This window comes from Amblyomma maculatum, chromosome 2 (genome assembly GCF_055883805.1).
Source record: "Amblyomma maculatum isolate TAMU_Amacu chromosome 2, ASM5588380v1, whole genome shotgun sequence".
Lineage (NCBI taxonomy): Eukaryota > Metazoa > Arthropoda > Arachnida > Ixodida > Ixodidae > Amblyomma > Amblyomma maculatum.
The window spans coordinates 173,447,098-173,466,488 of NC_139345.1; the positions used below are offsets into that span (position 1 = coordinate 173,447,098).

The window sequence follows — 19,391 nt, forward strand, 5'->3', positions numbered from 1 at the left end:
CTGCTGATTGCAGCGCCACCTTTGTTTACAAACGAACATGACGCTTCTCTATACGGGACTCTTCAGCTTAACAGTGTGACTATTTCAGTTCACTTTGAACAAGCGAAGTGAGTGGATGGGCTTGAGCATGTACTACTATTTCTTACCTGCATCAAGGAAACTAGAGGGAATGTCAGAAAAGCAACACGAGGTGAATGTTTGCAATGAACTGAAGAAGTCCTTTATTGAGGCACTCGTCATGATCAGGGCAATGATGCGATGGGCTGACTGCGACTGTTTAAAAATGACCTAAAGCTTGTATAGATGCCGTGAAGACATCCAACGCAGCAACAGTCCGGACGCTTGTCGACGACAGCTACGGACACTTGATAACAATTGTGTGCATGTTCTAATGAAAACTAATCAATGTTTTAGTATCCATGTGAGTTAGAGATTCTCCAAAGATGGGAACACTTAAACGTAGATCTATTTTAGCTAAAACATGCTCGCAATCATTATCAGTGACCGTAGCCGTCATGGACAGGAGTCCGGACCATTGCAGCGCTCGACGTCTTGACGGGCGTTCGTAAATACTGTGTCATTTAAACAGTCACAGTTAGTACATTGCATCACTGTACTGATCAAGAAGATTACCCCGACAACTTTTCCAGTTTATTGCAAAGCTTCAGCGCATACTGCTGTTTCAATGTTCACTCCAGCTTCCTCAATGCAACTAAGAAAAAGGGGTACACGCTCCAACCCATCCACTCGCTTTGCCGATTTGAAGTCCACTGCACTTGTCATATTTTGAAGCTCAAGGGTCTCCCCTCATCCTTTAGTCTTGTTACTTTCAGCACCAACTCTGTCTAATTCGTAAGTTGAGATATATATTTAGATAACTAAATATATTACCATGTATAGGGTCATCTACTTCTAGCTATAACACGGTCACTGCTTTCAAAGCAACATTGCGTTCGACGCATGCACATATTGATGCAAAGCGATGAAAGCACAAAGGAACCAGGATGTGCTGCTTCACATGGCCAGCCACTTAGGTTTATTGCATGGCCGGGTTGAACACAATGACGCCTTGAAAGCAGTGACCCTGTTATGGCTAAGCTAGAAGTGGACGAGGCTGTACAACTGAAAAACGAAATAACGAATTGTGAAAAAAATGTAATGCAAATCCTTCTATTTTCCTATCGTTTGACGATGTTGCGATGATTAACATGGCACGTGCATTACAGCCGTATGCGATGCGATGCCAGCAGTTGAAATTTGGTTGACTGAAACTGTGGTGGGAAGGCTGCCTTGGGCAGCAATTTACCAAGCTGCTCTTGTGTTGTATCTGAACTTAGCACAAAAATGATTCCAAAAGCCGATTTCCCCTTTTTTCTTCTCTTCCTTTTGTCTCTAGCGATGTCTGTTTGTTTTAATTCCCTTAGAAAATTAAACTATGCCAGGAGTGAAGCCCCAATGTTCAAATGTGAAGACTGGGTGAAGCAAGGAACTAAGTGGAATTACTGGTAGGAGTATTAATTCACCAGCTCTTTTGATGTGCTGTCGGTTCGGGCCGTACAACTACGGTGCCGAAAAAAACAGAATGCGTTTCATCACTTTACCCACCATCACGGATGTGAATGCTTAAGACAGATATAGAAAGGTGGCACTGAAAGCTAGAAGTGCACTGTTGAGAGAAAACGTAAATTATGAGTAACCTGGTACACAGGTTGCGTGGTGACAAGGGAGAGTGACGAGGCTCAAGCGGACTGAAAGAATCTGCAACAAGGCCCTCAGGAAAAAAAGAAGCAGAGGCGGGAATGGCAGTAATTGTGCAATCGGTAAACTGCCTCTTGAGAAATTGAAAAAAAAAAAAAGCCAGGGAGGCGGCAGAAAAAGGCTACAACTTGAAGAAGCGCTACAGGAAGTAAAAAAAATATCACAAACAAATAAAGGGTAAACTAAGTTTTCACTCCAATGCCACTCGTGTGGACGAGACCGCTTACAAACCACATGGTCCTTAACTGTCCCTGCTAACATTAAGTTTTTCTTTTTCCGAACCCATTTGAGCAAGTTCAGGCAAAGTCGAACCGGTTCGAACTGGAACGGAATGTGTCTTTAGAACCGAAACCAAACCCGAAAGGCGTGAAACCGAACCTGAAAAAATACCAGTTTGATACCCTGACTACAGCATTCAGAAGGACATCTGTGGGGATACACATGAACCTCCTCTCCCATAGTAACGACAGCTGTTCAGGCGGTTTGTAGGAGAGGCAAACCCCCCCCCAGAGACCTTCCTTGTTTCCATTCTAGAGAGACCTTCTTTTCGAAGTTCGGGAGGAGATCTGAGAGGCATAGCCTGGCCATGCTGCTGAGCTAGGGAAGAAGTGTAGAAAAAGGCCCTTGCCGTACAGCCAGCTAGGACCCCTCGTCATGCAGCACCCCAGATTGGTAGGAAGGAGAGTGGGCCAATCATCAACTGTGAAGGTCCAAAGCTATGCTTGGCCAGCAGTGGCGCACACCAGTCAGTGCTGCTGCTGCAATGCATCGGCGAGTGTCAAAGCACGTGCACAGTGTCGTGGAGCAAAAGTGAAAGCTGCCAATTATTATGCCCAGTAGGTCGCTCGGCCACTACTACCACCTTTCACTGATTAACTCGCCAATGATTACTTTGAAGCAGGCTAAATTTTGGTCACAAGGCTCTTCTTTTATGAATGATTGCTCACCATAGGCAGTGATGAGGTTCTCCAGAAAGGCAGGGCACTGGCTGAACAAGCAAAGGCACTTCACCACGGACCTGTGCAGAACAGTCGAGCAGCGTAGCATTAATATTTTACTACCCATGTATCGTAAGACACTGGAGTGTGTCGTAAAGCTGCCTATAAGTGCCTGTAACAGTCTCTGAAATCAATTGCGGTAGATACAGTAGCCATGTAAATATGCTAAATTTCAAGTTTTGTTTTAAAAACTGCTTGTTATTTAAAAAAAAAAATAACGCTAATAACTTTATGCACATAAACTTTTGCAAGCATGCCAACATAAAAAATCTGTGCACTTCCTTTCCAATTTGTTTAGTGCCTCAGGATTGATTTTCATGAGTGTTATATGTAATTATATTCATCAACTCTACCAGCTCCCTCAAAACAAAGTGCTGCTTTGAAATCAGCATAAAAAGTTACACAAATGTGGTTAAATTTTGTGCATAAATAACGAAAAAAGTCTAAACTGCTTAAGGTACTAAATGCCTTCCCCAGTGCCTATTTGTTTTCATTTCTCTTCACTCCATCAATCATTGCACTGTCCTCCCCGTTTCCACTGCCTGATATAGTTCAGCAGATGATGATGATGATACCACAGGGAAGAAGCACACTCACTCCAGAAGGAAGGAGTCCGCTGACACCAGGCATTCCACCAGCACATCTACAGAAGAGCCAAGTGTGCGATGGTTGAATATGGTGCTCAAAATATGCCAGAAAGTGCAATATGCCAGCTGCTCAAAAGGCTGGAAATGGCTGGCATTGACAACCTATTGATACACGTGTAGGCTGCGCAGTGACGTGCCTTTATCCAAGACACCTACCAATGGGGCTTGAAAACTGGGCATTTACAGAGAAAATCCCGTGCACAAGACATCCATTTGGTCTTCTCAGAGGAGGTAAAGATGATGACATCCTAAGCATAGCATGAAAGCCTGGCGGCTTGAAGAAAGTAGCTGAAAAGAGGATGCAGTGCATTGCCTTGGCACCAATTCAACACTCACTGGCAGTGAGCTTTTCACTCAGTCAGTGCTCGCAAAGGCCAAGCCGACTTCAGACACATATTAGGGAAATGTGGGAATGAGGCTAGCAGTGGGAATGCATCAAAGAGACCCCCCTCACCGGGCAGGTGCAGGCGAGCGCAGAGCGGTGCGGCCCGAGTGCAGACCAGGGCAGTGATGCAGTGGGTGGCAGCGATGCGCAGGGAACCGTGCTGTGCCTGCAGCAGCACTGACTTGAGCGAGCAGAGCAGCTCCGCAATGGCCGCTTCATCCTTGTCGCTGTTTAGGGTGGTCGCAGAGGTAGAGCGGCCTCCGAGGTCAGCAGGCAGCAGCTGGCACAGGCTCTCTGCAGGAATGAGATAAGTGGCTTAAGTGGAGATGACAACATAGTAGCTACTCCAGCAGAAAACCGCAAAGCAACAATGACGAAGGCAACGATTCATATCACCTGGCTGGGCAATTGTCCTCAAATGCTTGCAAAAATATAGCAGACATATTTTTTTTAAATTTTGCAACTGAATGACAAAAGACAAGATCATCTGTTAACAACATTGCAGTTTTTGTCAACATTACATCAATTTATGGCGCCGACGCGTTAATAGGCATATCCTTCTTTCTTTATATAATGTATGAATAGTCCTTATTTGTATAACCTTCTTACAGTATCATGAATGAAACTAATGAAATACTGATTGATTCATCCATTCACTGACTAAACGGTCAATTAGGTGGCTTGTTTGCAGACTGACTGAAAACCATCCAGCTCCTTGAAGAACACTCATCCCTTGGTAAACTACAAAAGCAACTACTGATTGAAAAAAAGCAAAGTAACATCATACACCATGCTCCTTTAGCCAATAAGCAGCACAATGACCAGTCGGTCCCACTACCAGGTTGTCTCAAAAAATAATTACAACATTGCTCAAAGTGAGATGCAGGTGGATGCCTTGCATGCTTCACAATGCACGTTCACTGCTTTTCATGGGTCTCATAAGAAATCAGAAGTTCAACACAAATGCACAAACCCTCTGCAATAAAGGTCAGCCTTTGCGCTGAGCAGTGAATAAGTAAGTGGAACACTGGTAGCTCCAAGTGCACTGCACTGGACAGCTTTCCAACTGCTAAGCATGCCGTATATTGTGAAGCACCCCTCCAGCCAATGCCATCAACCGACTGTTGTGACGTCACGCTTAAACCCCTTTCACCTGCCATTCACACGTCAAGCATGATATCCCTTTCTAAAATGCAGCCGCCGTGCCTGTGATGTTCAAGAGAGTGGAGTACATGCGTCGTCTCTAGAGTCATACCTGCCCCGAGTGATTTATACTTTGTGAAATGTGACAGAATTCAGAAACGACAAATGCATTGTGCGGATCGTCTGGTATGCTGACCACTTTTTTGTATTTTGCAGCCTAGAGAACGAAAGTGAAACGGCGAAACTTAAAAGCACCGCACTGGACATATTTCAAAAAGCTCCTCAGCTCAAGCTCACTTCGGAGCTCCCAGAGTATGGCGCTTTGTGCCTCCTAGACTTGCATCCTGAATTCTTGCCAGGGCAATTAAGCTGAACCCACCAGTCGTGAGCAAATAAGTAGTTCCTACCATAAAATCAAACCATTCCAAGACAGCAAAAAGAGGAGCTTGCAAGAACGGCATTATTGAGCAAGTCATGCCATGATCATATGAGGCAAAGCTATCAGCTATCAGTCGCAGATCAATAGATTCCTGGAAGCACAGTTCTCTAAAGCTTTGCTGTGCAGCATGGCAGAAAGCCTCTTGTTGCAGAACAAGCATGCCCAAATAAACTGTGCAAAGAAAGAGTTTTTCAGTGGTACCTGATGTCCATAGGCTGATTCACAATTGTATGAAGATTGGCAAAAGACATGACATGCAGACCATCCCCTTGGCTACAAACAAGACAAAAAACGTGCGCAAACGTGAATGTTCAGCAGAGGAAATAAAAATGCCAAATCGCACACCAAATAACACCAATTAGGGCGACACATTCCTGTCGCACAAACCTTTCTTACGACGCGAACCTCCCATGTGACATCATCTGGATTTGCTTGGTGTGACCGCTCATTGGACAAGTGATGCAGTCGGAACGAAGAGTGGTGGGCCACAGCTTGTTTTCTTCATTTTTTACTTCCACGCCTCATTGTGTTGATTTGAGGAGAGAGAGCAGGAGCATCATCTTCAATTGCCAATATTTTTGGTGTCAGTGATGCCAGCTTAAAAATTTTTGCATTGAGGAGAGAACTGATAGGACATCTATTACTCGTACGCGTTTTCTAGTTTTAATAAAAGCCTTTCACGGACCCTTTAAAGGGATTCTATTGTACATGGCAGAAAATTTGGCATTCACCAATGCAGGCACTCTGTGCCATCTTTTGTCCAGCACCAGAACTTGGCAGTTGAGCATCCAGATTATGTTTCCAAGATTCAATTCTACACAGGTTCGATGGCACTTAATATTTGAGAATAATGAGGAAAACTTGTAAAACTCGTAGAAAGGAGGAAACTGCCTCGCTCAACCCATGTGATATGGGAAATCATCTTACGCAGCAGGTCCACGTGCAGCTGTGGGGAGTCGGTGGGAGAGCGCAAAGCGGCCGCCGACTGGCGCAACAGCCGGGACATGAGCCCTCCTCCCCCTCGCACCAGCGGCAGGTGGCCACCCTCCCGGCTCAGGTGGGCCAACAAGCGGGCCACTGGGAACAGGGTGCCGCCTGCCCGGCACGACAGCAGTCGCAGCAAGGCATCACGCACCTCCCCTGCGGCAGCACATCAGGTCACGCCCCTTGAACCCCCTGCCTTGCTACAGATAGGGCTACAATTAAGAAATGTGGCGATACTGAAACTGTTGAATATAGATTGAATACCAATATTGGAAAAAGTAATCGAATGTCAAATACAGTTAAAAGTCAACTTAACCAAATTTGAGTGGAGCCACAAATTATTTTGTTAAGTCGGGAAATTCATTAAATTGAATGAGGCATTTGTTGGTCACTTAATTCAATAAAAGCGATTATATAGTGTAGCGGCATCCAGAAAGCTACCAAGGTATCAGATCATCATCATCATCATTATCCTCAGCCTGACTATACCCACCGCAGGGCGAAGGCCTCTCCCATATTCCTCCAATTAACCCGGTCCTGTGCGAGCTGCATCAGATCAGAAAAGCATTATTGAGCCGAAAATGAAATTGTGGCGCACGGAAACAACCGACACCACTAGCGCTTATGAAATGAAACAAGAAAAGTTGTTGCCTCGACAAGAAGGGTTCCCAGGGACTACAAATTTATCTCCTAGAAAAAAAAAATGTCAGAATCTTTGCTCGCGTGCGCTTTGTAAGCAACAACCGCACAGATTCTTCACAAGTTTTAAGTGCGTCAAGGATGTCTCTCATCCCCTCGTATGTTCTAGAAAACTGCCTCAGAAGATAAAGGGAACCTACCACTTCATCCACTATCTGGTGAATTCAATACAAAATTGAAAATCTTGTTTTTGCATGGCACAGTTCGGAAAAAGCAGATAAATAGGCTTAATGATGTTACCCTTGGCTCGCATTTCATTATTGTTTAAGCGTTCTCTACAAAACAGACCAAAAATGAACACTTTTCACCATTATTATTTGAAAAAAGGTTCGCTAAATCGGGACAAATCATGAAATTGGTTTTCTTTATTTTCAGTTAATCAAAGCCCTGGACCCTATGGGCATCTGATGGGAAATAGGAATGCCTTTGTTAAATCGGGAGTTTTGGCAAATTGAGTTTTATTAAACAGAGTTTTGACTGCATCTTACTAGTGAAAAAACTAAAAAAATTGGAAAATATTAAAAATTGTTCGTTTTGTTCATTTCAGAATTGCACATGGTATTTGCAAACAAAATTCAACTCAAACTGCACAGAACTTCACATACTTACGGAAAAGTCCGGCATATATCTTATACAGTCGAACATGGATATACCGAACTAGGATAATTCGAATTTTAGTTATATGGAACTCACAGAATGTCCCCTTGAAAATCCCGTGTAAAAGTATAGAAAAGCTGCATCATATATTGAACTCATTTCACCGGTCGTTCGATACATATAACTCTGCACCATGTGCTTTGGACGTTGCGCCTTCTCCAAAGACGAGCTTTATCTCTCCCCTTCCTCTCTCTTTCCCAATCATCATTCGCAGCAGCACACACTACGCATTCCCGGACAAGCCAGCTCATCCTGTGGCAGACGCTTTCTCCAGTGCGTATTGAACCCCCTGCACACAGCGGCTGACGTGCGATGCGCGTCTTCTGTCATCGTGCTGCATGTGCGTAATCTACAGCGGCTGCGGACGCTAAGAAGAGGCAGTTTTTCCTTTTTCTGTTTTTGCGGGAGTTGTTCATCATTGCCGCGTAGCGTATGCTATGACTGCTGCGGACGTTAAGAAGCTGCAATATTTCTTTTTTCTTTTGCGAGAGTCATCCTTATTTGTCGTGCTGACCGTGCGGCGCAGTGTAAGCCATGGCAGTTGCAGACGTTAAGGAGCGGCAGGCTTTTTTTTTTTTTTTGCTAGGTTTGTCCATTCTTACATCTATGAATTAACGAAAGCATGGGTAAGCTGCAATCATGACACCGACTTTTAACATTGTTCACTTCAAACCGTATTTGCAGCTATCACGCTTCCAATGTTTTGTGGCAGTGGACTATGCCCGCCCCAAGCGCGGTGTGATAAATCAAACTAGGCTTATGCAATCAAGCCATCACGGGCACTCTGCCAAGTTCGCTGCCTGCCACCGCAGGATCTATCATAAGTATAGTCAAAAGATAAACACGCCGTGACGTTATCGCTGCGCAGCATCTTGGCGCGCTGCCAATAAATGAGCTGTGGATGCGACGGTCGAAACGTAGGGACGCGTTACCGAACGCTTTCTCTTTTTTCAAATTCTCGGGGGCAAAAGTGGGGGGAGGGTTCATTATGCGAGTGGGTTGATTACGCGACACATACAATATCATTTTTCACAATCGCAAGTGGCATCTTCCAATTTCTGTATATCAAATTATCGATGTATCAAACTATTTCGTGATCCCCTTCGAGTTCGATATATCCAGGTTCAACTGTACAGGATTGCATATGGCAAAGACCTGCATGAAACCAGGTGGAGCTGCGATATCACTGATAAATACAATGAACTCTGGTTAATTAGGCCTTCGAGAGACAAGAAAAAAATGTCCAGTCAACCAAAGGCTCGAATTTTCGAATTGGCCTGAAAAAAAATGGCTGAATATCTTTTTGTAACACAGTAATTGTAATTGATGAACACCTGCATGATGGCTGTATGTATATTGAGATAAAAAATAACTGAAGAGAGAATAACATTTTTTGCAGGTTCGTTAAGCGCTTTGCTTTACATACACTGTCAAGAGGGCTCCCTTCACAAAAGGGAAAGGTCACTCCTTCACAATACGGCCTCATTGCGTCTTGAGGATGGTTCACTGCACAGCCCACACGGTCAAGCACTACGGTGAAGTGCACAACGCGGTGAAACCATAATGAATCCTCGGTGCATTCGGTAATTCTCGCACGGTCAAAAATACCCTGAAGACAAATCTGCGAATACGCGTCAAATAACAAACATATTCGATTCAAATTCTAAGTTTCGAAGGTAAAATATTTATTCCTGTAAGAAGCAAAAAGGCATCCTTCTCTAGAAGCCACCCAAGCCAAGCAATAAACGCAACAAAAGAATTTTTGTGACACGGAGATTTAAGTGTTAGACTGCCCAGATATATGCCCAGACCACCGCAGCCGTGGCCTCGTGGTAGAGCACCCGCCTCGGCTATGGAAGGTGGTGGGTTCAACCCCCACTGCCGGCTGGACACCCACTGGTTTTCTCAAATGGGTACAAGCCATAGCCCGGCCTGGTGCTCAGCTAACCAGGGTCCATGGCTTGGGAAAGGAGCCCGTGGCCTCAAATCCCAATGCATGATGTTGGCTTTGAACAGTACTAGAACATAGAGATCGTCGTAAACCGTGGTGTAAAGGTCGTCATAAAATGTTTGTTCATTTGTGAGTATTGCAGAGAACTGAGCTGACCAATGGCTTCGAGTCCGGCACGGGCACGAGAGTCTCCTCGCCTTTCTTAACGTCCTTTTCCCTGTCTTCTTCTATGTGTTTCCTTTCCAGGATTGCTACAATATTAATACTGTTTGAAAAGATGCGTGCTGATAGGAACAGTACTGGCACGTGCCAATCTGATTGCGAATGTTGTGGCAAATGAACAATGCCAAACATATTTTTTATCATGACACACTGCCTAACTTATTCGCTATTACCCCCTAAAAAAAACTTTAGTAATATGCACAAAAAAAAAAAGCACTCAATTTCGAACTCACAATGGTACCAAACAAGAAGTGCTGTGCTGTTTTGAAAGGATAGATTTTTCTTACCTGTTTATTATTGCTATACTGCCTAATTTACTCAACACAGTAGTTTTAATATGAAGAGCCAATTACCACTTCTGATGACACAGTTGCAAGCCTTATTCAGAAAAGAAACTGTGCCTATGTTGCAAGAGTGGACGATATTAAATACAAGATCTTCAAGAGTGCATGCTTATGTACTCTTGAAGGCCCAAATTTTTAGTTCCTCCTAAGTACCTCGTCACATAAAGACTGAAGAGTCTGCAAAGTGGTTCCTCTAAACAAATCTGGCGATGTTTACACTTGTAGTTACAGGTCAATTTCGCTAACATCAATTACGTGCAAAGTCCTTGAACATATCACTTATTCCTATCATGTTAATTATCTCGAATCATGCTTATTTTTTCATTTTTATTCACTCTCAACAGGTTTTCGCAGGAAACATTCCTGCTAAGCTCAATTAAGTACATCGACTAATGACTTTGGTTCTCCTCTGGATCACCCTTCTTTTACTCGTTGCATTTTTAATGACTTTGCAAAGACTTTCGACACTGTGTCACACATCAACCTGCTAGCCTGTACTTTAAGAAAAGTAAACTCAATGCTTACACTGACAGTACTCTCATGAAACGAATTGAATGTTTTTTAGGTAGTAAAACATTGTTGATAAGTTTTTAAAAAATGCGGGAGAAAACTGTATTATCCATGAAATAATATTATTTGAACTGCCTCATTTTGAATAATTTAACTGCTGAATGAGGCAGAGGCATAAGGGCATTTAGAATTGAGACTTTCACAGGAAAAAGTATGGATTAGCATTTTACGGACATCCAGTACGCACAGCTCCTTTTTTAGCTCTTTAAAGGGAAACTGCAGTGGTTTTCAAACTGGCTCACCTTCTACCGCACTGAAGTAGACTCATTGTCGGTCAGGCGTGCAAAGTTATTTTTGCGATTATTGCGAAAACACCAGAGCAATCGCCAATTGAAAGCGCATCGTTCAAACTTCTCGCGGCCCGCAACGGCGCAAGAGAGGAGGAGAGTAAAGAGAGAAACCTCACCCGCGCTGGTGTGCGTGACATCTCGTGAGGATAGGCCAGGTGCTCCCAGCAGCCAGAGTGCGTTTTTAGCCTGTGTTGTTGCTCGTGTTTCGAGGTTGCGGAAGTTCAACGTGTCGCTTGAGTTGAACATCTGTCCCAGCATGTGGTACTGCTGTGCCTTCTGGTCTACGAGCACGTTCGGCCGCGACGATGTCAGTTTCCACAAGTTCCCGCAAGACAAAAAGCTCCGAGCGCAGTGGGTTGCTACTGTGAAAAGCGACAAGTTTAAGCTGACCATATTACTGGGCAGTAGAAACTGCAATAATTGCTGAATTCAGTATGTTGTATTCTGAGAACAGCTGCAATGCACATGGCCGAGCTATTTTCTAGCAATATATAAACACCTATTGTGAAAGAATATAATGTCCTACGCGAAAATATGATTATTAGCGGGAAAAAAATCGCCGACGAGCAGCGAGCATGTACCCGATTTTTTTTTTTTTATTGACCACGAGTGAATTTGAGCAATTCCCTTTCGGAAGGAGGGTTTCCACCAGCGGCTGCGAGCCTCGACTATCTGTTGCGTCAAGCTTCCCGTATAGTTACCATTCGAGCATAACCATACAAAGCAATATTCCAAATATACTGCTGCGGATCAACACACATATGAAAGCTAAAATAGCATATTCCACTGCCGCATCGCTATTCGAAAAACCAGTGCCGCTGTGTCCTAGCGCCCCAGTGCCATACCTGATTATGGACCCTGCATGACACTGGAGACTGTGCGTAGTGGGGCGTGGCATAATGGCACGCGCCGCACTGGTGGCACCGCGTTTTTGTTCATGCCGCGTCCCCCAGACCTGGCCCACTCGTATGCAAGGTAATATTCGTAGTTATCAAATGGTTTGCCCCTGTTCCCCTAAGGCACCGCAAAGAAGCCACCAGGTTTCATCTCATGAAGTCATGTTTCTACGAGAACGGGCGCCATATACAGTACAACCTCGTTAATTCGAAGTGATCGGGACCGCGAGAAATCTTCGAATTAAGCGGGTTTTCGAATTAACCGAACACACCAAGAAATAAGACAGGCAAAAAAATTTGTTGCAGGAACGTGTTACCTTTATTCGGCATATTTTGAATTACTACTGAAAGTAATCAGAGATGCTGGTTTGCCGCGTCCGGTAGTTTGCGGCTCCTAAGGTCATGCTCTCGAGTTGGTCAAATAGACGAAACATCTCTGAACTTCCACCGCGGCACTCAACAAAACTGCGGATAACGTTCAGATAACGTTCAACCAATCCTCGACAACGCTCTCGTTAGTGCTGCCGCTCTCACCACAGACGGTGAGAAAGGTTAAATTATTGCGTTCTTTAAAATGGCAAAACCATCCATTGCTGCACTTAAATTCCTCGTGCCCAAGTTGTAGAGCTAGGTCGTTGGCCTTCTCCCGCAGTAGCGTTCCATTGACGGGAAGGTGGGCAGCGTTTGCTTTCTGCAGCCAGCGAAGCAGAGCAGCTTCCACATCTTGATACGTGGGAGCCCGCACTCGTGACCGCTTCGAAGAATAGGTCTTGCCGTAAGCCTCTAGTATTTTGACTTGTTGCTCAATATTGTGGACAACGTCGAGAGGGGCACGCCATGCCTTTTGGCCAACTCGGTCTTCGAACAAGCGCTCTTGCCTGCTTCCTGGATCAAGCAGAACTTCTGCTGCAGCGTTAAAGTCTTGTACTTTGGCATTTCTGCACTGCTACGGTCACAAAGCTAGCACTTCTGCACAATCCCGCCCAAAAAAACGGCACAGTAGCCGACCCCTAACCACAGCGCACAACACAAAGAAATGGCGCAGGCGAGACCGGCGCGGCGGTGGTGGTGGCGTACTTGCAGCGTCGGAGGCATATGGCTGCCTACCGCAACTACATCAAAGGGCGAATATGTCCCCAGGCTGCCAGAATATTGAAAAATTATGGACACCCCGAACAAGACAAATGCCTCGTCTGGACACCGGGACATCAAGGCGTGAGGGGAACGAGTGTGCCCATGCCGCTGCCCGAGCCCATGCCGCTGCCCCGGGACTCGACCCCTCCATCCTCCACACCGCCCTATCCCGGCCCTCTGGCAACGTATGCGGAGAGGTTACAGCACTGCAGACTCTCTCGCAGAAAATATCCACCCCCAGCCAAGGGGCTCTCCAAAGCGGAGGAAGTTAGATGGCGACGCCTACAGACAGGTACCTATAACACACCAGCCCGTTTAAACACAATACACCCCGGGTTCTGCGACCCCAAATGCAAATATTGCGGGGAAAAGGCAGGCCTGCACCACATGGTGTGGACCTGCCCACACAATCCTCCAGATGATCCGAATGCAGTGCCAACAATTGAGGGGTGGGAGGCTGCCCTATCCAGCTCTGGACTAGAGGCCCAACGGGCCATCGTGACACATGCGCGGGTAGCAGCGGCAGCCGCTGGAGTCCCGGACTAGGGACCCCACCTACACATCCCCCTCCCTTAAATATACTTAATAAAGTTTTTTCACTCATTCACGGGGGAAGAGTGGGCGAAGCACACCAAGGGATGGAGTGGGGGCGAGGTCACGTGATAAAAACCGGTATGCCCGCCGTGTTGCAGTGAAGCACGTCTTCTCCTCTGCAGGCGCGTGTTTCGGCGGTGCACGAGGCGCACTGTGGACCGATTTTTGTGCAGAGAGTGCTCCGGCTGGGGCGCTTCGCCTATAAATCATCACCATTACTATGTGGCTTTGCCTCGCGGCTCCGTAGGGCCGTCGTTTCGCCGGGTTTGCGGCGAAACATGGATCAGGCATTGCCGCATAGCAGTCCAAATTTTCGAATTAACCGGGCTGGCGCAGGCCGCCTGTTCGAATTATCCGGCCAAATTTACATTGGAAAATACGGGACCGCAGAAAACCTTCGAATTATCCGGGATTTTGAATTAACCGAGTTCGAATTATCGAGGTTGTACTATGTTGACTCACTGGCTTTCTTTGATGCTTTGCCCCTTTGCACCTAGGCACCACAGGAAAACAACTGTGGCAGAAGTGCGCCGCTGATCAGTTTTTTACGTTGCGAGCGCTAGTTAGCACGTCTGTTTGATCACAAAACATATTATACGACCACAATATGTCTAAATTTCAAACATAATAACTGGAAAATCGTGTTATCCGGGAACTTATTAACTGGGAGAAAAGCAATGTACCTCTATGGGAGATTATTTACTCTCTGTGGTTTTGAGCATATGAAACGAGAAATCGTATGAACCAGGAATGTATCAACGAGGTTCTAATGTAACCGGTGGCAGCACGCAACTGCTAATCACCATAACTCCCCCTTTCCCTTTACCATCTGGCATTCCAAAAGATTCAGTTCTCTAGGGCTGCTTCTTTTCCTCATTTATAGTAATGATCTTTCCTCCTAAATGAGATCCAAAGTAACAATTTTTTCTAATGAATGTATTTTTGTATTGGGAAATTACTAACCTAGGCAATGTGTGCTGTTCAAAATGACTTAAGCGATACTGGAACTTGGTGTAATACCTGAGTCACGAAACTAAGTATTAGCAAATGTAAAGTGATTTAACACATATTGCTAATAACATTAACCGTATTATCACATGGTGGTGACAAGGTCGATGACACAAATGAAGAGTCGGTGATTGCACTGAAGAAACTCTTTATTGGGCTGACTTGCGCCCGCAAAAGAACTAAGCAACTTGGCGGCGGCGATAGCAGCAAACGTGCTCGGCGATCGTCGAACAAAGAATGCCTGTCACACTCGTCAACATTCAATTTAAAGGCTGCTCAGAACAATCTAGATAACGTCGCAAACTGCTACTAGTACACCCTAGAACATTGTGGAAACATACACAAGTGATCGGAATCTTCGCGACAGATCTCGGCGCATCTTTCGCGACAAAGAAAATGACAACGCGTCGTATCGCGACAATGAGCATGAACAAACACGAGATACAGAATTGATATGCGTGACAGAATCACAGCGATAAGGCCGCATTCCGGTGGCTGTTAAAAAACAACAAATACAGTTTTGAAGATTTCACGGCATTACTCTCCCTTTAGAAAAAAAAAAAACATCGCCTCAATGTTCCAAAGAAAAGCAACTTAACGATAAACAATGCAAAGTTTAAACACTACAGATTCTTTAACGCGCGTAATATGGCTTCAGTCGTACAACATGTACAATTTCTGGGAGTGCACGTCGCCGTTGTGATGCTGACATTCCGTCGGGAATGACTTCATAGTCCAGTGGTTCGATGCGGCGAATGATTTCGTATGGCCCAAAGTATCGACACAACAACTTTTCTCTTTGTCCGCGATGGCGGATTGGTGTCCAAACCCACACTTGGTCTCCTGGGTTGTACTCTGCGTGGCGTCGTCGTAAGTTGATCGTCGGCTGTCGGTGCGCTGTTGGTCTTTAATACGCAGCCGTGCGAGTCGTCGGGCTTCCTCTGCACGCTGCAGGTAGGCAGCGACGTCAAGGTTGTCCTCGTTGGTTAAGTGCGGCAGCATTGCGTCGAGCGTCGTCGTGGGCTCCCTGCAGTACACAAGCTTGAACGAGGTCGCTCTGGTCGTCTCCTGGACTGCCGTGTTATACGCAAAGATCACGTACGGCAAGATGGCGTCCCAGGTCTTGTGTTCAGTGTCGACGTACATGGCGATCATGTCCGCAATTGTTTTGTTCAGGCGCTCCGTAAGGCCATTGGTCTGGGGATGGTACGCAGTTGTTCTTCGATGGCTTGTATGACTGTATTCCAGGATGGCTTGCATCAACTCTGCCGTAAACGCCGTTCCCCTGTCCGTGATGAGCACTTCTGTGGCGCCGTGTCGCAAGAGGATTTGTTCGACAAATAATTTGGCAACTTCTGCCGCGGTACCATTGGGTAGCGCTTTTGCTTCGGCGTAACGGGTAAGGTAGTAGTGGCCACGATGATCCACTTGTTACCCATAGACGAAGATGGAAAGGGGCCGAGGAGATCCATCCCGATTTGTTGAAAGGGCAGGATTGGGGCGGAATTGGGTTTAGTAGTCCTGCTGGTCTAATCGGCGGCGTCTTGCGTCGTTGGCACTCACGACATGCCTTCACGTAGTGGGCAACTTCGGCAGGCAGTCGTGGCCAGTAATACATATCCTGGATTCGACGCAACGTGCGTGTAAATCCGAGATGGCCTGCTGCAGGCTCATCATGCAACGCCTGCAGAATTTCCTGCCGGAGATTTTTAGGCACTAGAAGTAGTTGCGTGGTCCTGTTGGGTGCGAAGTTCTTCCTTATGAGGAGGCCATTGCTTGACGCGAACGATGATAAATGTCGCCTGAACACACCAGGAGGGGAAGCGGTCTTTCCTTCTAAGTAATCGGCTAGCGCTTTCAGCTCAGGGTCTGATCACTGTTGTTGTGCGAAACTGCTGGCACTTACCAGTCGTCTGGTCATCATCGTCCTTCAGGGGAGCGCCGACGGGAGCGCGTGATAAGCAGCGTGCGTCGAAATGTTTCCGGCCCAACGTAGGCTCCATCTGGCAAGGCGACCGGAGGGATCTTTCAAATTAGCCAGCCAGCAGAGTGTGCGATGGTCGCTTACCACCTTGAATGGTTGACCGTATAGGTATGGCCGAAACTTAGAAGTGGCCCAGATGATCGTGAGGCACTCCTTCTCAGTCGTAGAGTAATTGACTTCGGCTTTTGTGAGGGACCTGCTAGCATAGGCGATTACCTTCTCCTGTCTGGCACACTTCTGGACGAGAACGGCTCCTAGGCCCACACTGCTCGCGTCGGTGTGAATTTCGGCCTCGGCGTTTTCATCAAAGTAGCCAAGTACAAAAGGGTATTGAAGGCGGCGCTTAAGTTCGTCCAAGGCTTCTCCTTGCGGCGCTTCCCATTTAAAAAGTATGTCAGCCTTTGTAAGCTGCGTCAACGGTTCGGTGATGCGGGAAAAGTTTCTGACAAATCGTCGATAATAAGCGCAAAACCCAAGGAATCGGTGCATAGCTTTCTTGTCGACAGGCGGTGGGAATTGTGCGATTGCAGCTGTTTTCTCCGGGTCTGGGCAAACACCATCCTTACTAACGATGTGACCTAGGAACAGCAGTTCTTCGTAGGCGAAGTGGCACTTCTCTGCTTTTAGCGTTAGCCCCGATGACTTGATGGCTTCGAGCACTGTCTGCAGTCGTTTTAGGTGGTCTTCAAAGTTTGACGAGAAAATAACAAAGTCGTCCAAATATGCCAAACAAATTTGCCACTTCAAGCCTGCCAGGAATGAGTCCATTACTCGTTGAAACATGGCTGGTGTGAATACAGAGGCCAAATGGCATCACCTTGAACTCAAAAAGGCCGTCCGGTGTGATGAATGCGGTCTTCTTACGATCTCTTTCATCGACCTCAATTTGCCAATATCCGCTCTTCAGGTTCATCGATGAGAAGTACCTTGCATTGCAGAGCCGGTCGAGAGTGTCGTCGATGCGGGGAAGCGGGTAGACACCCTTCTTAGTTATGCTATTCAAGCGGCGGTAATCAACGCAGAAGCGAAGTGTGCTGTCTTTCTTCACCAAAACGACTGATGCCGCCCAGGGGCTGTTGGATGGCTGGATCATGTAATCATGCAGCATTTCCTCAACTTGATCGCGTATGGCCTGGCATTCTCGTGGCGATACACGGTAGGGGCTATGACGTAACGGTCGAGTGTTTTCGTCCGTGATGATGCGATGCTTTGCCAACAGAATTTGCCGCACCTTCGAGGCTGAAGAAAAGCACTCGGTGTAGTTTTCAAGAAGAGTGCGAATCCGGTCTTGCCTGTATCAGGCGAACACTGGGTTAATGTCGAAATTGGGCTGCTTGGCTCGGTTTGGTGCATCGTATTCAAGTTGGCTGGGGAGGGCGAAGACTTCTCGGCTGTCTGCTAGCTCGTCAAGGAAAGCAATCGTCATGCCCTTGTTCAGGTGCCGGTATTCGTCGGTGAAGTTCGCAACGAGGACATCAGCTTGTCCAGGACGGAAACAGACGATGCCTCTTGTGATGCCAAGTCCTCTATCCAGTAACAACTGAGTGTTTCCTTCGACAACCCCTTCCATGAATTCGACTTCTGTTGTAACCACAGGGACAATGAGGCTTGATCGGGGTGGTACAGTCAATTCTCCGTCGAGGACGTTGAGAGCGACGTGATGCGTCGAAGGTCTCGTAGCAGGTATGGCTTTGTCGGTCGAGAGCTTGATGAGCTTGGATCGGAGGTCAATGATCGCTCGATGTTCGTTCAGAAAATACACGCCCAGAATCACATTGTGGAAACAGTGCTGTAGGACGACGAAGCTGGTAGGGTAGGTATGTCCATTTACTGTAACCCTTGTGGTGCATAGCCCCGACAGCGTAATAAGGTTACCACCAGCGGTGCGAATTAGCGGGCCGTCCCATGTGGTCGTCACTTTCTTGAGCTGGGCGGCGAAAGCTCCGCTGATGACAGAGTAGTAGGCACCGGTGTCCACTAGGGCAGTAACCATGCGTTCGTCGACAGCAACCTCAACGTCGCTTGTTTGCGTCCTTGTATTGCACGTTGACTTCAGTGTTCGATTTCTGCTTCGTCTTGTGCTCAGGTCGCGGCTGGGGCACACCGTCGTAACGTCGCTGGGCAGCGATGTCAACTTGCAGTCTGGCCGTGATCTCGTTGACGTTGTCGTCTTGTAGATTGGCGATTTAATGGCTGCGTCGTTGTCACTCATTGTAAGCGATGGAGGGTCTTCGTGTTTTCGCCATGAAGCAACCTCACCTCCAAAGGTTGCTCTGTTTAGTTCCCCTGCACGGGCTTGGGGACTTTCCACGCACACTTTCATCGTAGTTACGACCTGGCGACGCAAAGAGGGCCCTGTATGGCGATGGAGACCTGAACCCATGGCTTGCTGGCACAATCTCATAGCTACGCAGATAGCTGTCGATTTCTTGCGGTTGTTCACCTATGCGTGATCTTGGGAGCGTCGACTGCAAATCCGCAGAGGCCGATTCTTCAGTACGGGCAGTGGCACAGAATGTGGCCTGCCTCACCGCAGTGGAAGCATAATGGCCGGCTGTTCGCTGTCCTCCAGGCGTCGCACTTCCTGGGGCTTGGGGGTCGTTGGTAGGCTTGGCGGGCGGGGGCCAAGGGGCAGCTTTCAGGAACAGGGCGATAGCGGCGAGGGCTTGGAAAGTCATCACGTTGGGG

At 46.8% G+C, this 19,391-nt stretch overlaps 1 protein-coding gene across 1 annotated transcript in view; it reads right to left on the bottom strand.

The window, feature by feature from the left end:
• LOC146200454 (uncharacterized) overlaps positions 1-19,391 on the bottom strand; it is a 102,001-nt gene that overhangs the window by 66,234 nt on the left and 16,376 nt on the right. Inside the window, exons 6-9 of the mRNA XM_084592369.1 lie at positions 6,298-6,510; positions 3,858-4,082; positions 3,354-3,399; positions 2,706-2,776 (exon numbers count right to left, since the gene is read on the bottom strand). Of these exons, the coding sequence (XP_084448495.1) occupies positions 2,706-2,776; positions 3,354-3,399; positions 3,858-4,082; positions 6,298-6,510 (555 nt within the window). The remainder of the gene's footprint in view (positions 1-2,705; positions 2,777-3,353; positions 3,400-3,857; positions 4,083-6,297; positions 6,511-19,391) is intronic.